This window comes from Prorops nasuta, unplaced genomic scaffold (genome assembly GCF_024137725.1).
Source record: "Prorops nasuta isolate Cenicafe-Biocafe unplaced genomic scaffold, Cenicafe_Pnas_1.2 PNAS00025, whole genome shotgun sequence".
Lineage (NCBI taxonomy): Eukaryota > Metazoa > Arthropoda > Insecta > Hymenoptera > Bethylidae > Prorops > Prorops nasuta.
In genome coordinates this window covers 3,043,271-3,066,004 of record NW_027116822.1, presented here as the reverse complement: position 1 = coordinate 3,066,004, position 22,734 = coordinate 3,043,271, and the positions used below count along the sequence as shown (strand labels likewise).

Here is a 22,734-nt window from a genome sequence, read left to right as displayed (position 1 = left end):
CTCCCTGTAAAGCGTATACGAAATAGTTGGATCATTCCCTGATATTTCATTTGATCCTTCGACAGCGTGAAATGTTTAAAGTTTTCTATTCCTCGCAACGAATAAAGTTGTTTGAATATTTTTAAGATATCGCGTTGATTGTTTCCCTTCTCAATCTAGGAAGTGCTTTCCACCAATTGAATTTTCGAGTGCTTCTTTCGAAATAATTCGATCGACCCGAGATGAAATTTCTGCATGAATCACAAAGACCTCGATTTACTCTCTTATATCCCAGTGGGAGATATTTTATGATAATAGCATAGCAGCAATTTCGCATTTGACGAGAAACATTCGTTGTCTGCTACTGGAAACAAAATTAAATTATTGAGAGTTATTTGGGGATCTCTCGAGCCATAAGACGAAGGCATTAAGAAAATTAATGGTCTGGCATAATAATGAAAAATGTAATTTTCTAATTTCGCCTGACGAGTTTGTGGCTTTACTGTCCACTATATAGTTTATTAAGTAAATATTTCAGTACTAGTTTAGCTTTCCAGGCAATTAATTAGTTGTTTTCAATTTGCACAGTCGCGCCCTGTAGTGGGCGTGGTCAAACTTTTTTTTCTTTTTTCAATAAAACGACCTGTACAAGGTGTTGTCCGGTGCTTACAATAACATTTTTCGGGGCTTTTCTCCATTGCTAACGGTAACAACTTCAGTGGGAGCCTGTATACATCCTTTTGGCACATATACAAAATTATATACATATATTTGCATTATCATCCCTCGGGGCTTGTTCACGTGCTAAAATTTTTCCTGGATTCTGCTTGGAGGAGGTACCGTTCGTCCAGACAGAGTAGCTCTATAAAATATGAGAAGCATCAATATTCCTGCAGTCTTTTGCCGAGAAGCTTGTATATAGAAACTTCCGTTGAACGATTTTGCAAGAGCGCAGTGAAAACACTGTGGACCATCGCGGACAGCCTTGATTGCTCTTCTTCGGTAATAATTATTACTCGCACTGCTCGAAACTTTCTCTTTACTCACCGTTTAAATTCAGACTCAATATCTTCCCTGTTCATCAATTTCTCCCTGTAACAAATGCGCAGGGCGCAAAAAAGGGTAAAAATCGTCAGGTTATATGGAAATTTCGTATTATCTTCCCTTCTGTTGCCAATATTTTGCATTCCAATAACCTTTTGCTCGAAAGTGAACATTTTCATGCAAAAATCGATATTGCTTCATACATTTGAATGAAATGCCAAAAAGCTGGAATAAGAAGAAGAACAAAAGGTATTGGGTGTCGAATCGAACCTCGTTTCTCTTCGCTTTTCGAGGCGGAAATGCGGGAGATTGGATGGACGATTGGATGTGCTTGAAGGAGCTAGGACACCCTGTATATCGCGTTGCTGCAGGCCCTTGCACCATTGAAAGACCAGGAGCCGTTAGATTCGTTAGCGAATATGCTGCAGGTCGCTTGTTCGAGGAGGAAGTCGAATTTATCAGCGTCAGGTCAGAACGATCCTGAAGACGATAAGTTCGGTATAGGGAACCGTTGACAGTACGACAATGCAAAGGGAACTGGAAGAGAGAGAGAGAGAGAGAGAGAGAGAGAGAGAGCGAGAAAGCGTATACCCACGAGGATTCACCACTGACTCCTCCAGCTCTTCCGTAATCCAGGATCATGTTTATTTTCCTCTCGCCCCACACACGTCAAACTTCTCCATTTTCTTCAACTGTTCTCCACAGAAATTCACCATCCACTGTATATATACCAGGTGTGAATCTACCAGTTTATCCGATCTTTTTACAGAATCTCTGAAACCATTAAACGTTAAAAAAAAGATTTTCAACTAGAGCCTTTGGAAACTGCTCCAAAATTCGACAACTTATTTTTTATCGGTGGAACCATTGACGCAAGAAGGAAACAATCGTGCAACGGGGATAATTCTGGCAGGGGCGGCTGCGAATAATTCATGTCATATTTCACGTGGTAATATTTCGATTTAACGCGAGACATCCGAGGCGTGTCGTCTGTCAGGATTTCAGCTAGCCAATGATAGGCCGAATAGGGATCCGAGCTGGGGAGTGATATGGCCTCGAAGAATCCGCCGCTGCTCTATATATGGGGCCCCTTTATACTCCACGTAATTTCTCCTCCTCGTGACGCCCCAATATTTCTATAGGGCGCGCAGGATCGCCAATTTCACGCTAATTATTTCTACCATTGTATCGATCGTCATCGCAGCATCGGCAACCACTTCCACTAGGATGATTCTTCATCGAGGAAAATACTCTGCAGAAATTCTTCTGCCGACAGCCGGGGAGAAAAGGCGTTGAAAATTTTAAAAAATTTGCCAAAGAGTACAAATTAACAACTTTCTAGAGCAGTTGTCGGGTTTAATTTGCTACTGCAAAATGAAGAATTGCTTCGCAAAGGGTGAGGTGACTTGGATCGTGGCGTTGGATCACCCCCTTCCGTTTCTGATCCTGGTTTAATATCTGTGCAACCCCCTCCCCCACCAAATACGCCCCTGGACCTGTCAGTTTGACGTATCGCAGTCGCAGGAATCCATTATATAGTCAATTACTCTACGTAATAGGGAGCAAACTCTCCCCGACGCCTTCCAGTGCACTTGCACTCTACCCCCCCCCCCTCCCCCACCTTCCATGACAAATAAAAGCCGAATCTCAAATGGCGCCCTTTAATCAGAAATTTTCCACCCTAATCTATTCGACGAATTATTGCAGGAATTCACGCGACGTCCCTGTGGCTCCTGGGAGGCCAGTTCATTTTTATACCAATCGATCCGTAAAAGGAAAATCTGGGAAAAGCTCTTTCGACGAGGATGCTTGTTGGAAAAATTTGAAACGACTTCTTGAATGACTTCTAGAGTGTTGGGGTGCGACTCGGAGGAATAGACCTAATAAGCGACTGCGTAAACTTTTCGATTGCCCTGCTCCACCCTCTCCTCACACATTTCTCCTAACTCCTGTACACATGGAAAAGGGACAACGTGATTCTTCTTACATAGGAGCTCTGGAAATAAAAAAATGTCCACTCGCAAATTTCATTTCTACGTCAATGTCCTCTCTGTATGTAAATACTGCTGTTATCAGGAAAAAACGATTAGACATTTTCTGGTCGATTAGACATTTTGTGTAAAACGATATTAGTGACAATAGTTTCTCGGTACAAAGCTCTCTCTTTACTCTATACTCAATTGACTCTATGCGAATGTAAAACTTTGTTCAAAGATTCAGAATTTTAGCGAATAAAATTGTTGATTGTTCTTTTCTTGGAATTTTGGGAAATTGTGTTTTTTTGTGAATTTCAACGTGGAAGAGTGACAGCTCGATATACAATAAGATTCTACACCCTCGATGGAAGCTTCATTCACCCCACAGTGTTCGACCCTTTTCAGATGGGGATAGGCGGAGTATATATATATAGGAGGAGAGTACACCATCGGAATCGCGATTATGGTGGCAATACTATAGAGAGCGGGCAAGTTTTATTCAACCCTACACACTGCCACGCCTCTCTCCCCATATTCATCTCTCAATTTTTTTTCCTCCTCTCTCTCTCTCTCTCTCTGACTCCCCTGCGCAATTTCTCAAAAAAAAGGAAGAAAATTGCAACAAGTTCCCCCTGCTAATAACGAAATTAATCGGAGTTTTGAGGAACGGCAATAAAATATGTAAGATTAATATACTATATATACTACATCTACGAGCTAGTATGCTATATTAAAAACGATAGAGAGAAGGCGGAAGAGATAACGATGGGAAAAAGATATTAACGAAGAAGTTAAGGAGAAACTTGATTAGAAGAGCGAAGTCATCAAGGTAATAAAGAATCGAGCTTCGCAAGAAGTACCGAGTAAGAATGGTACCGCTGGGAAATTTACGTGACTAAAAATCGACCGATTAAATTCCAAGAGGTTAACGACGGGAAATTTCTCATAAAGCAGCAGAGCAGAGCTGAGCGGACCGAGAGGGATAAGAAAGATCAGAGATGCGCGAAGGGAGAGTGAATTTCGTGGCTCGCCCTTTATCGAATTTCGCATGATAACGATCTTTTCATCATGTTTAGCACACTTTAACGAATTTTACCGCGTCTCCGACACTGTCCCGCAATTTTCCTCCCGACGACGATGAGGAGGAAAGTATTTTTCTACGAGAGAGAAAGAGAGAGAGAGAGAGAGAGAGTGAGAGGGGGCTCATACAAAATATATATATATATATATCTGGAATAATTGAAAGAATGGATATATAATGATGAAAAAAAATTAGTGTAGAATTATTAAGAGCAGTGGTGTGCTGTGGTAGCGTTATATCTGCGGCTAAAGTCGCGATGACAAAGAAGCACTCTGTAGAGAGAGAGAGAGAGAGTGGAGTCATCCTCTCCCAGGCTAGTCGGAGCTTTTTGCGGCTTTCCTTCGGGACTCGGCAAGCAATAGAGCTAATGGTAACGCGCACCCGTAATACTTTGCGGCCTGTTTGACGCGAGTCGACGACCTCCGCCTCTAACTCCTTCCTTTTTAGCCAAGACATCCTCTCCTCGTGCCAGCATCTTTTTTACTCTCTCTCTCTCTCTCTCTCTCTCTCTCTCTCTCTCTCTCTCACTCGTACACACACACATATACGCACCTCCTCTTATTTCATCTCCGCCATAACCACCGCTACATACTTTGTCTATACTCCCTTAACAATTTGCTTCCTAGTTCCTCCCCCCCCCACCTCCTTCCAATATACTTCAAACTGACCGCTCATCTTCTCGTCAAACTCCTCCCCCCTCCTCAACGATTCACCAAACGATTCCGCTTTACCCTGTTCCGCATAAGAATTTACCGTAATTCTAACGTATATGTATAGCTGTACATAAATCCTCCCTGATGTATAAAAAAAATCTTGCATTAATCCACGCGTCTCCCTCTTGTTCTGTTCACAGTGGGTGGAGGAATCATTTACGAACTTCGACAAAGGGATTAATTGGCGGAGCTACGTGGTGTGCGACGTTGCATACCAAAACGTTAATAATTGGCTGTGGACACCGTTCATCGAGCGAGGCCCGGCGAATCGCATGTATATAGAAATTAAATTCACGACCCGCGACTGCTCGCTCTTCCCTGGAAACGCTCTGAGCTGCAAGGAGACCTTCAGTCTGCTCTATTACGAGTTCGACGCGGCTACCAAAGAACCACCCCCTTGGGAGCCCGATAGCTACAAATTAATTGGTCAGTATACATTCCATTCCATTCCTCCGAATCTTTCATCCTCTTCATCATCGTGCCGCAGAATATTACGGAAGAGGGATAAGCTGCGCGAGAGAATTTATTTTCTTGGGTGTTTGCAGGTCGAATAGCAGCTGGCGAGGGAAGGTTCAACACGAACACAGAGGTGGTTATAAACACCGAGGTGAAGGCCATTCCGGTAACCAAGAAGGGCGTGTATTTTGCCTTTCGGGACCAGGGTGCCTGCATCTCTCTCCTGGCCATCAAGGTTTACTACATAAGCTGTCCAGAGGTCTCGGTGAACTTTGCATATTTCCCAGCGACACCGACCGGCAGAGAAGTGGCCGTGGTCGAGCAGACCGTGGGTACTTGCGTACCAAACGCGGTGAAAATCGAGCAGCCTACCTTCCTCTGCAAAGGTGATGGCAAGTGGTACTTACCGTCCGGTGGATGCCACTGCAAGCCTGGATACCAAGCTGATATCGATAAGCAACAGTGCACCAAGTGTCCCATTGGAAAGTGAGCATACGAGTCTTTCATTTTTCCTAACTCGTCCTAAACCATTATTTCTATGCACACTTTTTAATCCCTCTACGTTCTTCGTCCTTTTAGATTCAAGCACGAAGCTGGCTCCAAGGTCTGCGAATCCTGCCCAACGCACAGCAAAGCACCGGATTACGGCTTTACGGAATGTCGTTGCGATGCTGGATACTACAGAGCCAAGAAAGATCCCAAAAAGATGCCCTGCACGCGTGAGTTGTTCAAGGAAATTCTTGGATCGATATCCTAGCGAAGGGATATTATATATATATATATATATATATATGTGATTTATTGCTCTTGCAGAGCCACCTTCGCCACCGCAAAATCTCACTGTGAATTTTGTTGACCAATCGACGGTTATTCTGTCGTGGAATGCTCCCCATGTTCAAGGAGGACGTAACGACACCACTTACAGGGTCGTTTGCGATGTTTGTAGCATGAATGTTAAATACATCCCTAGTACCGTAAGTATTTTCACTGCGTTACAACATTTTATTTGTGATATTTTTGAGTGATTGCTTTGTCTTTTTTGCTAACGTGCAAATATCTCCGTTGCAGGATATATTCAATGACACGAAAGTTACGATTACTGGCCTAAACGCTGTGACTACGTATCGTTTTCAAGTGATCGCTGAAAATGGAGTTTCGCCATTGGCCGACCAATCAGCTTCGGTCGATATTACCGTGACCACTGAAGCCAGTGTGCCCAGCTTGGTGAGCAACGTGCGCATCACCAGTGTAAAAAGTTCCGAATTGAGCATCAGCTGGGATGCTCCTATGGCAGATATCGGTGGAGATATCGGTGATCTGGTGGAGAGTTACGAAGGTAAACATTTTCCTCTCGTTTCTACATATTTATATGTACTTTTGCATATGCTGGCTAAATCGTTCGTTAAAATTGTATTCTTGGATAATTATAAAATTAATTGATTAATTTTCAGTGAGATGTTACCCAAGGTTCGACGATGCTTCCAACGCAACGGTAGTGCAAACCTCTGACCTTTCGGCCACGTTTAAGGGCCTAAAACCTGCCACCGACTATGCCATTCAAGTGCGAGCAAAAACGACTAGGGGCTGGGGTGAATACACACCGGTCGTGTTTAAGAAAACCCCTCATGCAATGGGCCTAGGTACTCTTTTTTTATATTTATTTAACGTACCTACCTCTAAGCCTTTATATGTGACTTCTAATCATCCAAATATAGGTACTTGTAAACAAATTCTCCTCTCTTCTTTCTTATCTTTCATGTGCGATATTAGAAATCTTTTATATTATATTCTATTACTTAAGAAATATTCTTCTGCTCGTCAAATATCAAACATTGCGAATTTCCTTTGTAGATTATGTTGGCGAGGATGACAATATGCAAGTAAGGATCATCGCTGGAGCGATCGTAGCTGTAGTGGTGCTACTGGTGATCATTATCATCATGACTGTATTGATCTTGAGAAGGTAAAAAAATTGTCAAGTCTATACGAACGTGTCTGTGACATTCCAAATATGTCATGGATTCTTTCGCTATGAATATTGGATACTCGAGTTTGTTCCAACTGATGAATTTGTATTTCGATGCAGCAGAGCCTCCGATGAGTGCAATAAGAAGCAGCCGAGTGATTGCGACACTCTGGAATACAGGAATGGAGAAGGTACGTTTGACAGAGCTTATAGCAAAGATGATCCGGGCTTTTTAGCGTCTAAGAATCTCTAATCGTTACCCTGTTATATTATATCACTTTATATAGTAGTATATTATGCGCCCTCTTGTCTTGTAAATAATATTGAGAACATCGAATATCCTAGAACTAGCAAGTATGCAGCCTAATTAATACAAACCCCTGTTATAATTTACACTGTCTTGTTGCGAACTTTTACATATAAGATTAAAGATCTGTCTATCCGTCTGTCACTCTCTCTTACTCTTTCTCTCTTCTCTCGCTCTTTCTATGTTTCCCTTTTGACAAAAGAATCTTGTTGTATATACATATATATATATATATATATATATATTTTTTGCCTTCGTTGTTGCAAAGCAGAAAAGAAAATATTTAACGTCTGCGACTAAGAAGAGGAATTCGAATGGAATTTTCAAAAAGAAAAGGGGTTGAAAGAAAGGAGGAAGCCTTTGCCAGGGGCACAATGAGAAATTACTTTCTTTCGTTGCCCAAGACAAACAAAGATAAAGAATCAATCTGGCCCTCAGCTTGAATGACATATTCTAACCAAGTTCTTTCAATTCTTTCTTTTCATGTGCGATTACCCTAATCTATCGAACCTGCCTCCATGAAAAAATCCATGAAAACCCCATGAAACAATGCACACAATCGCCTGCTACTACAGGACTAGTTGTGACCTACAGTAAGTCTTTTCCAACACCTCAAGTTTTTTTTTTATTTAAAACTCAGTTTGCGTAGATCATATTTTTTACATATCCTATATAATAGTTGCATCTTGCAATCTATCCGTCTACTATACACACAATCACAGACAAACACTTTATAGCACAGTATACTTATCAACCAGCGCACACACATAAATTTATTAATGCATGAAGCAGCATTATCGCAGCTTTGGTCAACGATCAAAAAATTACTTGCCTACTCTCAATTATTGCTACAAAGTAGAACGAGCGAGAACAATAATTTGAATAAATAATAAGCAACATTTTTCATAAAGTTTCATAGAATTATTTAGTTTTCTAATAATATTAAAAGAAAAATTATTTATATATTTTCAATCAGAGCCTCCAATCTATTTGATTAAATTTAAAAACTACGTATAAAGAACGACAGTATACAAGGAGTACCATTTGCACAAATGCATGTTAACACTGCTATTTCTCTGGTTTGCTAGTTTTTCTGAGAATGCGAAGAATGCAGTTTTATCGGCAATTGCAACTTTGTTTGATCTTCTTTCAATTTTCAATTCTTTGTAATGCTTGATGCTATAGTTTGTATTTTCTACTCTTTTTTTTTTTTTTTTTTTTTTTTTTTAATTCTTCCTGCTTGTTTTTGTTTGCTGTTTGTCAATGAGTGTGTTGGTCGTTGTGTTGTTCACAGTGCACTGCAAAACGGACAGTTCACCGATTGTGACAACCCACACCAACAGCAAGAGCAAATCCTCGTGTAAGTCCTGTCTGTCTCTCCCAAGTAAACTTAAGTGCTTTCAAGTTTATTCGTAGATACTATTAGATACGCCATGCATTTCAAATATTTTTCTGTCGTCTTTTATTCGATGTGTAATTTTATACAACATTATTTTTGGCAATTTGTTCGCATATGCGGGTGTGTTAAGGTTGGTAAGAAAGAGAGAAATGAACGAGATTAGAAAAAAGTGAAAAAGCAAAAAGTGGTAAAATGATCGAATCGGGAAGAATTTCGTTGTAAATTAGCGGGATTCTCGTTAATATAATGAGCTCTGTTTTGGTGACGTTACAGTGACCACGCCGCTATTCACACCTGCAGTGGGGGTGACCGGAGCAGGTGCTGGGGGTGCCGGTGGTGCCAGCGCCAGAAGCTACGTCGACCCACACACTTACGAAGATCCTAATCAAGCGGTTCGCGAATTTGCCCGCGAAATCGATGCAGGATACATCACGATAGAGGCCATTATTGGTCAGTATATAATTTACCGTATAAATTTGCATAAAAATTAATAAAGCAATATTTGCATTCAGCTATTGCGATAAACAAGTAATTGGCGAATTTTCGTGCCTCTATCAGTAGACTTCGGATCTTTACGTATATAGATACAGAACCTTTTTAAATTTATTTTTCGAAATTAGCATTGATGTAAAATATTATAAAACAAAAATGAAAAAATCCATTGTACTAGATTTGTTTATTTCATTTCCAGCAAATAAATTTAAAAGAAATGTCTGTTTGCAGAAGTATCCAGAGTTTGTCTGTCAATACTAACAATATCAGTCGTAAAAGTGTTTGTGTTTGTTATTCATATTTTCTATGTCGCACTGAACAGACAGATACTGATAATTTATTTAAAGACTCCGGATCTTTAAACGTTTGCATTGAATATTTGTGTTCTACTGAATCGTACGTACGTAGCAAAGGTATGCATACGTAACTAATTGTTAAATTTGTCGTAAACACAGGCGGTGGTGAATTCGGCGACGTGTGCCGTGGCAAATTGAAGCTTCCACCTGACGGAAGGACGGAAATAGACGTGGCTATAAAAACGTTGAAGCCCGGTTCAGCGGACAAGGCGCGCAACGACTTTTTAACGGAAGCGTCTATAATGGGACAGTTCGAGCACCCTAATGTGATATTCCTTCAGGGTGTCGTGACGAAGAGCAATCCTGTGATGATCATCACCGAGTTCATGGAGAACGGCAGCCTGGACACCTTTTTGCGCGCCAACGACGGCAAATTCCAGGTTCTGCAACTGGTCGGCATGCTCAGAGGCATAGCTAGTGGCATGCAGTATTTGGCGGAAATGAACTACGTGCACCGTGACCTTGCCGCGAGGAACGTACTCGTCAATGCGGCCCTCGTCTGCAAAATAGCAGATTTTGGCCTCAGCAGGGAAATCGAGAGTGCTACGGAGGGGGCTTACACCACTAGGGTAATTCAAGCGTTTCTCTCTTTCTTGTCTTTATTATATTGTATTGCACTGGATTGGAGAGAAAAAATCATTATTCTTCCGTCGGATAATTGCAAAATATCGTAGAACGATAAAATATTTCTATACAATTTTTATTCTCAGGGTGGTAAAATCCCAGTGAGATGGACAGCTCCGGAGGCAATTGCGTTCAGGAAATTCACAAGCGCCTCCGACGTGTGGAGCATGGGCATTGTCTGTTGGGAAGTGATGTCCTATGGTGAACGGCCCTACTGGAACTGGTCGAACCAGGATGTAATAAAATCCATCGAAAAGGGCTATAGACTTCCAGCTCCAATGGATTGCCCAGAAGCCATTTACCAGCTGATGCTCGACTGTTGGCAAAAGGAACGCACTCATCGACCAACTTTTGCCAACCTCACGCAGACCCTGGACAAACTCATTCGGAGCCCAGACACGCTGAGGAAAATCGCTCAAAACAGGTAAACTCTACTTCGTCTCGGACCTCCTCTTCTTCGTCACCTTTCAGCAGGATCATTGCTCCAGCATTTCTTCTCTTTCTTCTTCTCGTTCGCTGTAAAATGTCCAATTCTATAATCACATAAATTCTATTTTACTTCCCTACATCTTCAAAATTAATGTAACGTTACTGTGGACATTTTCCAGAAACGATATAAATCAGTATTGATCTCGCGAAGGCCTTCTTCTTGCATTACGTTAATTCGACCTGTGCGAGATCAAACATCTGTTGAGAAGCGAAGAGTTGAAGTGCAGTACTGGTTGATTATATTACACGCTTGTGTGTTCGCAAAAGGAAAGAAAGGATGGACGAATTTTGCAGGAGAAACATTATAAGAAAACGTCTTCTTCTCGACGAAAAATTAACGTTATTTTCGCAAAACGAGTTACGAGTCGGATGAAACCTCGTGATTTTTATCGTTCGAGCATCTCTCGCCAAGCAATTTATATTTTCTATTTTAATTATAGTTGGATGGTACGCGTAGCTATAAATATGACTGGAATTGCGTCAGGGGGGGGGGGGGGAGAGGGAGGGGGAAGGGGGAAGGGGAAGAATAGTGGGGATAAGGATAATATTGTGACATTTATTGCTCGCAGCTTTATTATAGATTGCTTGGACCGAGTGGTTCGTCCGTCACATTTCGCAACACGTATCATGCCGCATGCCATGCGAGTCACACTTCTTCGTGTCCATAAATTAATTTTTCTCGACAGCTGTTAGTTTATTTTTTTTTTATCTCTCTCTCTCTCTCTCTGTTCCTCGCTAAATAGTGCGAAGTTTATCCGCCGCTCCATACGCTCTCAGCAAACGCAATGTTATTAGGCTGGGCTTTCATGTTGTGCTCATACATGCGAGACAAATACAACACACACTATCACATCTCCCATTTGGTTAATAAAATGATACTAATCCCAATTCTTGCACAAACATTGTTGCTTCGCAATCGATGATCGCTGTTTCTCAGCTGTGAAGATTATGTTTCCTCGGAGAAGAAGTCACTTGCCTCGTGGAGAAACGAGGCCCTTTTTAATTATTCTCTGGTTGCTCTCGCGGGAGTAGCAACCGAATAATGATAATTATAATCAGAAGCTTTTATAGAGAGCTATAAAAAATCAATAATTTCTGGAAAGCTTTGGTCATGAATCGAAGGGAGACGAAGGATGAAAATAAACGTGATTTTCGAGTCTTATACCCTGCACTTTCTATTCACGATTAGACGCACGGAGAATAATTTGTATAACGTGATAATTAATCGTATAGTAGATTATTGGATAGGAAAGACAGATTTTAGGGATGTGAAGGATATCTTGGTGCGTTTAATCGACTTTCCAGATTTTATTTTCGTTATAAGTGCGCGAGGATATTAGGGAAAAATTGCTTTGTAGTTTATATATATATATATATATATATATATATTCGGAGCGTCGTTACTACTCCAACCTGATTGGCATTACTGGAAACGAGCGACTACTGGACTGTTTTTGTCAAGCTTCCATTTTCTACATCAATCTTTCTCCTTTCATACGCTTTCTTTGCAGGCCGCACGCTCGTCAAAATTATTATTCTTGCTTCCACATTCCTTTTTCCTTTTTGCAACTATATAGCCAAGTTTAAATGCCGGTGGCACATTCCCATTAGATTTATTACGCTTCTTCTTTATAATAAAAGATGGTGAAAGCAATTTTTCAATCAAGCAGAATTTCACTATTTTCTTGTGATACTATTATTATTATTACTGCTAGTATGGTTACTACTACTACTACTACTACTATTACTATATACTTCTGTTATACTATATACTCTTACTACAATTACTATCATACTTGAAGAAAGATTTTACCAGATCCAGTTTTAATTTTCGTTCAAAACTGCCCAGAATTACAAATCTCTCCTTCTTGATATTTTTTGTTTTTTCATTTTTTCATTTTAAATTATACCAACGTTGCCCCTATCTACGTTCATATTTCTTTTCTTTTAAACACGGCCCTGCACACTGTATCCAATTTACAGAATAATGAAGAGATAGCTAAATGACTTTTTCAATTTAGCTGGGAGGACAATTAATTTATGGACGAAAGTCTACGCGATTATTATTTTTTACCACATGTTTTGTTTCTTCCGCAATAATAAAAAAATAACAAATGGTGGCTTCTAAATAACTTTTATCGCTTTGCCGCTTAATATTCCCTGTATTTTTTGTTTGTTCACTTTAAGCCAATATCCTTAATCCTCATTTATCTTCTTAACACGCTGTGAAACGTAAAAGCTGAAAAAAATATTATTCCAATTAAATGCACATTTTCCAATTTCGTAAACAAATTTTCTTTCATCTACCTTTTCTAATATCTGCAAGAAAAAAAGAATCACGGTTTATTATTTCAAATTGCACAACAATTCTATTTCTAGAGTCTCTTTTCAATGGGCAAAAGTGTATAAAAGAAGTTTTTAAGTTTGTTTATTTTTTTATTAACATAAATGCTCTTCAAAGTTTCTCTGATACATGTAAAAAGAAATGTAAAAAAAGAATACGAAGAGACAGCGAGAAAAAAAGAGCCTGCACTCTATTAAAATGTCGGGAGGCAGCTTTTACTATCTCACTCCTTTTTCTTCTGGGCTAATTCTTTGTGGTTTTGGTTCTGCGGTGTCTTTGGTATCCGTCTACGAACTGCAACTGCGACTTCACCGTCATCCTGTGATCATCGACTTCAACGACAACCGCCGCAACAACAACGACAACGACAACTACTACTCTACTACTACTACAACCACATGGGATCGTATACAGCGTGAGGCCTCCTGCTCATAATCCTTACTACGTAACGAGTCACGCAGCTGGCGTACCAGGCGCAAGTCCATTCGTAGATGTTTTGGGCCATAAGGCCCACCAGGCCCAGTCAGCGATTTCCGTTCCAGTAATGCCACCAGGAGCCGGCCGTAGCTTACACTATCACACACATACGGCGACACACTCATTGCCCCCACAGCCACCGCTCACGTACCCCAATTGGGTCCCATTCACGCACTTTGGCTAACAAAAGTTTTAACCTGGCCCCGAATCCCCCCCCCCCCCCCCCCACCCTCTCAACCATATCTCGTGCAAATCGTTCGATTACACGACGAACACCCGATGCTACCACTTTGACACGTCCAACACCCTCTCGTGCATCATTCAAATTTTACTCATGATTATATAACGAAACTCGTGAAATTCGACTGTAATTATCAAACACGCGAGCTTTTAATTTTAATCGTGCTACACACTTACGTTTTTCATGATATTAATTATTTGTACAGTGTGCGGGGATTTATTTGTAATTTTATCATTTTGTTACCCAATGCGTGCTCTTCAGTTTCGTTTCGTTTGTTTGTATTATATGATGAAAATACTAGAAGAGTATCGTTTTATTCTATAGAAGCGCACTGAACGATACGTTGACTTATGTGTACCATATTATCCTTTATTGGGAAAGTTAGTATTCTCGGTAATGTAGTTCGATTAGCGAGATTAAGAGAATAATTTACTATGAATAATATCAATATTTAAAGGTAGAGTAACGTTGAATCGAGTAAAGTAGTTTTATTTGAAATTTTCTCTGTTTCAACTACGAATAGGTACAAGTACTCATTTTAAAATACAAAGAAAATTGATTTTGTTGGGAATTTTGGGATTTTCTAGTTTTTTTTATTAAAAATTGACGTTAGTTTAAGGACGATGTGGGTTATATTCTTACGTATATATACCTACGTCGAGGGTGGTAAATTAAATTATACGTTGCTTGAATTTAATTTTGGATTAAGGAACGATTAATCTTGTATTGATTTAAAAGAATTTGTTCGTGTTATGTAGAAAATAATTTTAATATACGTTGTGTCATTGGTGTAATTGCCAGAAGATAAACGCATTATTGAAATGTTGCGAGCTCTCTAACGACGTAAATTTAAAAATTAGCCAAGTAGATATTTACTCGTGTTTCTGATTAAATACGTGTTATAAATTAGTTATTATAGAGAACGAGTATATGAGGAGAGTAGCCAGCGAGAGGCACAAGGGTTTATTTATTTATGTATTTTATATAAACTCGAAAGCTCGTGCATTATATTTATTTATTTAACATTATAAAGTAAATATTCATGCATTGGTTTCGTAATTTTAACATTAATTTACCGTAGCTTTGTATTTTTACTTTTCTACTCCGCGATGCGTATATATCGTGATTATAAGATTAAATTTCTTTTGTCCCTCTCTAATTATTTCCCTCTCTCGTTACAATAGAACATTTTGTAAAGCCATTTGATTTAAAGATATGATATTAAATAAACCACAAGTAAGGATGAAATGAATATTATAGAGAAATTTAATCATAATCTACTTGCTTAATCTTATTTATCGTGAAGCGTGAAAGAAATGTTGTCACGCCTATTTATAATTGAAAGAATTATTAGAAGTCACGTTTTAATACATTGTCGTACATAAGTAAAGATAAGTGGGTTACGGATAAAGTAATTTAGAAGGCCCCAAGTTATTAGACGAAAAAATAAAAAATATCATAGTTAATTGTTAAATCAAAATATTCTTTATAATTATCGAGTAAATATTACTTATATAATATTGAATATATTTAGGTTGACGTAGATTTTACGACGAATCTTAAATTTGCTACGAAAACTATGAGTGAAGCGAAAATTCTAATTGCTATTTTCATTTGATTTTATAAGAGTACACGAATTTTATTTCATATAAACTGAAAGTTACATTAAAATTAGATAAAGTAGATAAAAGCAATAGAATCTGTAATTTAATCCATAGCAATAAAAGCGAATAGTGAAGGTTAAAGAAAACATTTATATTAGAGATATTAGTCTTTGAAAGTTTTTTCTAAATCTCTAAAGTCACGCGTATCATACTACGATTATAGATGTTACTACTTATTCAATGGTCATGCTTTAAGCCCATATTCTGCTTAATGGATTTTTCGAAGAAACTATAATTACACAGAGAAAGAATGATTCTTCAATAATTCCTGGGGCAAGTATGAGAGTAAAAATTACACCAGATTTAGTTTTGACCACTTATTTTTTCAATATAAAAACATTACAAAAAAATGGCCGAAAATATACAGGGTGTTGCTATATGAATTCTATTTGTTTCACCAATCTGCAAAGAATAGTAAACACATTAACGAGCTATGGACCATTTGCTTTCTCTACAATCTACGTACAGGGTGAATTCTTTAATATTAAATACCATCTTGCTGATAATTGGAAAGTAATAAGAAGAAAATCAAAAAACTTTAGTCCAAAGTCAAACAACGTTGTAAAATAAACATATTACACGAATCACATTATATAGCTATTGTAGTCAACTAAATTACATGTACTCTTTCTCTCGTGCAAAAGGTTTTCTATAAAATTTTGGCATATTCTCGAAAAATAAGAGATTCACAGCGTTAATATTAAAGCATTTATTTTGTATATATACAAACTTCTACACTAATTTAGCCCATCTGAATTATCTTCGTTGCTTCTAAAACTAAGATAAAACCGAAGTTAAAGTTTTTATGTTTTTCAAAGCATGAATATCCTTTATCCTCGGTTTTATGCAGTTTTTATTTAAGGCAGTACAGTAGATAACACGGATGGCCTTAATTAGTAGACCAAAGATAGTGTATGTACATGAATTATAATTATAAATGCGAATTTCTATGTATATTTAACATAAACTATACTATATATTGATGTCTGTCGACTTTCCACAATTTGATAAATCAAAAAGACTCGTTAGCTTGTACTCGAACAACAGATGCAACTCGAAACAGTTAGAATAGTATTTTTCTACTTGAAGTTATTTATACAGGAGTGCACGAACGGTGCAGAAACACTTTAAATGCCATAATACCGGTTGCAATAATCTCAATACTGCTGCAAGAGGCCCTAGGTTAAAATTAATAGTATATTATTATCAAACACCAATAACGCTCCGACAATTGTTCGAATGCAGTTCATACGTAATTATAGTTACAATAATATCGCTACATGTATTTTCCGTTACAATACAATTTTCTGGAAAAACACGAAATTTGTCTTTTTTTAATTTCAACTTTTTATCGTGATTTAATTAAATAAGTCACGAGATGGTACGATCGATATATCGAGATAAGGTAGCAACAATTTGTTATTATTTTTGTCTCAGGCTCTCTGGTATAGTTAATATTATATATATATATATATATATATATTTAAAATTGGAGAGTTCCGATCACTCGATCGTTCAACACGTACGTTCAAAAATTCTTAAATTAAATTTCTACATGTTCCTGTGTGCCTGACAAAAATATTATCAATCGATAAGTAAGCTCACTCGACTGTTGAGAATTGAAATTCTCCTCAGTCCTCCCCCATTTTCCCTAGAACACACGAATAAAACACAAATTTCTATGCGATAGTTAATTAAAAACATAATATATAAGTTAGAAGAGTATATGTATAAAAACGAATCGAAAAGTACATATTATAAAACACAAACGCGAACATGGAAACATATACGTGTGAGCACTAACAAATGCTAACAATTGTCAGAATCAGAGAAAGGGGTGCTCCACCTCCGCCCCCACCCGCATCATCGTCTTCTTCCACCGTGCATTTGAGGAAAAGGTAAAATAGCAGAAATGGAATCGTAACAACGAGTGAAAAACAGAAGAGCAAAAAAGCACTTTACCCTCATTTAGAAAACTTAAATTGTCTTTATACCATTAGAAATTTATTAAAACATATGCATACGTTGATCAACTTGAATTCGCTTTTGTTTATTAATTTTTTTGCTCTTCGCATTTTCATGAAACTCAATTGAAACTGGTTGCCATGCAGAAAACAGCATTTGCCCTGCTAGACCCATTTAGTTTATATCGCACTGCTTGCTTCATACGCACCATAATCCACTTTCGTACAATTTCCTCGACTTATATCCATATACTATAATTATTCTGTCAATTAATTAGTTGTCGTATTTTTACATCTCCGTTTCTTGTGATTTCTGGTTCCCACGTTAAATAGCTATAGCTACCTGTGTTAGATCGTTGTTACATAGATAGAGAAAATCGAAGAAACAAGATCCAGACAGAATTTTGAAAGATTAATTAATTAGTTGGTTGTTCGTAGAATACCATTGGGCTTGTGTATCAATTTATGAATAATGTAGCAATCTTTAATTTTCTTTTCACTTTTGCAAAGTTTCCTCATAACCAACAAGAGTACCTACTTTGCATAGTTTAATCATTAATTATACCCTTTTACATAATTAGTGTGAAACAATAGATCTGTGTAACATTCTTTTTATATTTATAATCTATTAAACGAATACCCAGGATATATAATATACTAACAGCAACATAGAAATCAAAATTTTCTATCTGCATATTTTCATACCCATTTAGATGAACTTGTTGTTGAAATATCATTCTTGTATAATTATACCCAATTTAGAATCATACGTGTTTGTTGAAAAAGTTATGATATTTCAAGAGCATGAGATATTAATCGTGTTTTTGATCATTGTACACATATCCATATTTCCTATGTAAATAAACCGTGTGTAAAAAGTACATATTTAATTTAAAGAGTGATTTAAATTATATCTGATAACATTAGAACGAGCAATTAGTGATTTTATCAAAGACCCGAAAATTTTTCTACTTAAAATTTCATATATGATAGTTTGAAACGTCATGTTAAAACAATTAAGAGAGAACCTGGTCTTTGGTACTGTACAGTAACATTTGATAAAGCCTCTTTTGGCTTTGCTCGAGCACTCTAATTTTTAACAGCGTTTGTTTATTAAAAAAAATAAATAAATAAAATAATGCAAGTCGAGCATTGCCAGAATGCTGAAAACGATGAATGAAATGGAAAGAAAGAGTTGTACAAAGGAGAGAAGATTTCATTCATCGTCTGGTGTATATAGAAGCGCAAAGTGAGAAATGGTATTAATGGTTTTTCGATTTTTTTGCAGGGGAACAAATCCATTGGCACCGGACGCAGTGGATTTAACGCAACTGACCTCTGTCAGTGAGTGGTTGGCCTCGATCAAAATGTCGCGGTACGCCGAGAGTTTCGAGCGAGCAGGTGTAACGACCTTGGAAGCCGCTGCCAGGGTAACCGTACAAGAACTCACGGCCCTCGGTATCACTCTGGTGGGCCACCAGAAAAAGATCATGAACAGCGTGACGGCATTGCGAGCGCAAATGTCGGCAACTTCCCAAGGCTTCCTCGTGTAGTTTGTAATTAAATCTGTAGTATGCATATATATATATATATATATATATATATATATATATATAATATGTACGACGACTGGTATTCAACGAGATGTACGAAGGAACCGGAGACAAAGTAGACGAAACGTCCTCCACCTGAAGCAAGACATTCCAACGCAAAGCTGGAAGATTTCGAGTTTTGATGCTGAAATTCAACACCTCATCCTCCTGCCCTTTTGGGAAATGATGAACAGACTGAAGTGACGTCATCCGTGTATTTTCTGTTTTTCTAATTCTCAACTTTTTTTGTAACCCCAAGATTTTACCTGCACCGACTCTGTATGCATTTAACCGTGACCAATTAAAAATTAATTAACATGACACTGCCGAAGAAATTAACGTTCCGACGAGCGAGCACATTCATATAAAGAACTTACCGCAACGAAGACTTTTCTATTTAATTGATTTTTATATAGCAAGGATTTACAAAGTTACAACGAGTTATTATATATATATGCGTTTTAACTGCCATCAATTTCGCTTACGACTTCTCGTTTGGAGAGAAAGGCCTAATACAATTTCTAAGATTGTTTTTCATGGAGCGTATACGGTGACATACGTTACAAATATATACGTACATCAGTAGAAGCGATAGATTTCTTAATTTATAATTTATATTGTTTACTGTATTTTGTATCTTATACGTTTCCCACAACGAGTTCTGTTGTTAATTTTTTATTACTTCGTTATGCAGCGATAATCGAGCATATTGCTTGGGTCATTGAGAGTACAGGTCTTTTCATTTCTGTATTACTTTTATTATCCTTGACAGTAAAGCTATTTCTTTCGTTTTTTATGGCCTAAAATACAGGTTTCGTTCTTATTTTGAGGATATTATTGTACTTGAAAAATAATGCTTCTTCCTTAAACGTATTAACAACTGCTTCTAAACTTCAACGATGAAAGATAACAAAATTCAGCGTATTGCTTGTTTAATGATAGAAATAAAAATGTGCCATTGAATTCGGTGCGAGCAGCTACTGTAAGCTAAGAGAGGAAAGAAAAATGTCTTTTTCAAATTTAAAAAAAGGAGGCAAAAGCATCTTATAAAAATATTTAATAAATGTTTTTTATTGCAAGTTGCACTGCCTAAAACTGCAAAACTATGTTCTTAAGCGTATTTAATTGTACAATATGTCTGTATAATTTATAATTATTTTAATTAATTTTAGTAAATAAATTATATAATGAAAATTGATGCTTCTTAAATGAATATTTATAGTCATCGATGCGAAACCGAACACGTAACTGGAGAACTACTGCAATTCGCGGTGCAATTCATGATTTATAATTCTTTTGTACATATAATACTAGATTATATCATGAATGTAGAGCCAACAATTGTAAAGTAGAAAAAGTGAGAAGGAATGAACGATAAATTTTAAGGGATCGAGCTCGCATAAGATCTAAAGTAACGAATAGCTAAAGAAGAATCAATATATCCTCCGAAAATATGAACATATCAGCGTATATTTTGGAACGATGCAATCTTCATAAATTTTCTTATCGTCAGTGCAAATTTATTGTTAGCGTCTTTCTGCCAATTGAATTTAAAGTTATATTTACTGGCTATTGTAGCATGCGAAATGAACGCATAGGTGATTAAAAATATAAATAATAGTCGTTCCAGCATGTTCGCGTTATAAATGATCCTAAGCACCATGAAAATGGTATGTGTCGAGTAATAAGTGTGATCGGCTGATATTGAGAATTATTCTCAAGCGTTATATAGATTTCGTATAAAAGAAATGAATTCTTCGACATCTTTGTTAAACAGAAAACAATAGCGTAAAAGTATAAAACGCTTGTAAAGTTTAAACAGCGTATAAAAGTTAGTGGAAAGCAAGAATTACGCGAGGAAAAGATCTGTTCAAAGATCTAAGTTGGTTTAATTAAAAATTGGACGAATTTGAGGGAGAAAAGAATTTTTTTATGACTGCGTGTTTCTCGAGTGGGAGCGATGAGAGAAAATAATACTCTATTGCATTATATTATTCTAAAGACTTTTCAACAGTTTCTTATATGATAATTATTATTGAATCTTTGATCTATATATCTATATATGGACATATGATACAAACTTGGCACAAACTTGGGAGTTTTCAATGAAATCTAGCTCCAGAATAGTGAGAGCGGATGCTAAAGAATTCAAGCAATAAGTGAATGTAAATGCAGATTTTTATATAGAGAATGTTAACAAATGTCTGAAAATATTAATTATCAATAGCGCTACCTTCCTAAATGTTCGTATTAAAGATTATAACGAAAAATTAAAGAAAAGTAGAGGCGACAATCCCTTGTTGGATCCCATTTGATATCGAGAATTCGCCTGTCATGATAATTCTCGAATGGGTCTTTACAGGACGAATTATAAGAATTCAGAATTGTAATTATATTTGTGTGTGTAGCGACAGATTTGCAAGTGCGATCCTAAGTTTTGCAGAGTGTTAACATTGTTTCTAGCGAATTATTCAATATCCGTCTAATACACTATGAATATAGTTATTATTACAGTAATAATGGAAAGAGCCACTGGAAAAAGTCATATAAATAGTCTATCAATAAGATATTATTTCAATAAAGCAGAATCAGCTGCTATATACTCTCGAGGCTTTCGATCGTGCTTCAAATCACATATTTTGGTTATATCGTGTACTTGTAAAACTGTATAAAAGAGAACTGGAAATGAGGCTGGAGGGAGTAGTTGGAAAAATATTGCTAACAATAACAAATCAAAATTAAACTCGAGTAAATTTATATATTTAGGTTGAATTGTTGCTTTTTTTTCTATAATTTACGAGAAGAGGAATCGAGCTATGCAAAAAGAAATTATGGTGTGCTTGACAATTATTTTGTTTTATTTTTCTTTCAACGATTATTATGATAATATTTATTGAATTAAAAGTTTATTTATTGTTTAAAGATCTGACTAAATTAATAAAGTTTTAATTAGTGTAAGTTAGTTTTTTGCTGGTACGACCATAAAGGGCACGCGAAGGGGAGAGATTTCTTTCACTTTAGAGCATACAAGAAATCTCTAATGTGTAAAGTAATCAAGTACATGTAGGATATAATATATTAAACATTATTCCCGAGCCTACAAGCATCTACATTATTAAATAGTTAAGTGATAAATAGGTGACCTTTATGCGCGTTAATTACTTCTTCTTTCTTTTATTAAATATGCGTTTTTAACAGTGAACTTTATCTAAGTACCTGCTTCGAAAACGAATCGAGAAAGAAAAGAAAATAAACGTGAAATTTAAAGCACACAGGTACCGTCCCATATATTATACATACATATAAATAGCTCACGTACACGTACACGCGCGATTATTTATGTATACTCGCCAAGCTAAGTTTTTATAAGATTGGTTAAGAAAAACGCCTCAGTGTGTCTTCAATTTATTGTATAAAATTACAAATGACAGTGGGCAAAATTAACAAACATAGAGTTATTGCCAACAATTTTGGGATGTGTCTAAACATTTTTCCTACGGTGTTGTCAATACAATGTTGAATGTACATAAGATATAATAAATAATATACCTTATACGATGTAAACAAAAC

The 22,734-nt window shown here is 37.0% G+C and overlaps 1 protein-coding gene across 14 annotated transcripts in view; it reads left to right on the top strand.

The window, feature by feature from the left end:
* Eph (Eph receptor tyrosine kinase) overlaps window positions 1-22,733 on the top strand; it is a 53,970-nt gene extending 31,237 nt beyond the window's left edge. The window contains exons 3-17 of one of the 14 annotated variants that reach the window (XM_066741519.1): window positions 4,934-5,219; window positions 5,339-5,735; window positions 5,829-5,968; window positions 6,063-6,223; window positions 6,318-6,585; window positions 6,701-6,889; window positions 7,101-7,212; window positions 7,339-7,406; window positions 8,098-8,115; window positions 8,817-8,882; window positions 9,195-9,371; window positions 9,869-10,338; window positions 10,480-10,817; window positions 17,432-17,506; window positions 18,861-22,733. In XM_066741519.1, the coding sequence (XP_066597616.1) occupies window positions 4,934-5,219; window positions 5,339-5,735; window positions 5,829-5,968; window positions 6,063-6,223; window positions 6,318-6,585; window positions 6,701-6,889; window positions 7,101-7,212; window positions 7,339-7,406; window positions 8,098-8,115; window positions 8,817-8,882; window positions 9,195-9,371; window positions 9,869-10,338; window positions 10,480-10,817; window positions 17,432-17,506; window positions 18,861-19,125 (3,030 nt within the window). In that variant the 3' untranslated portion in view covers window positions 19,126-22,733. Of the gene's footprint in view, window positions 1-4,933; window positions 5,220-5,338; window positions 5,736-5,828; window positions 5,969-6,062; window positions 6,224-6,317; window positions 6,586-6,700; window positions 6,965-7,100; window positions 7,213-7,335; window positions 7,407-8,097; window positions 8,116-8,816; window positions 8,883-9,194; window positions 9,372-9,868; window positions 10,339-10,479; window positions 10,818-13,640; window positions 16,976-17,431; window positions 17,507-18,860 lie in introns of those variants that run through there. The other 13 variants (XM_066741517.1, XM_066741514.1, XM_066741513.1 and 10 more) reach the window with 13 other exon arrangements.
* The last annotated feature ends 1 nt before the right edge of the window (window position 22,734 follows it).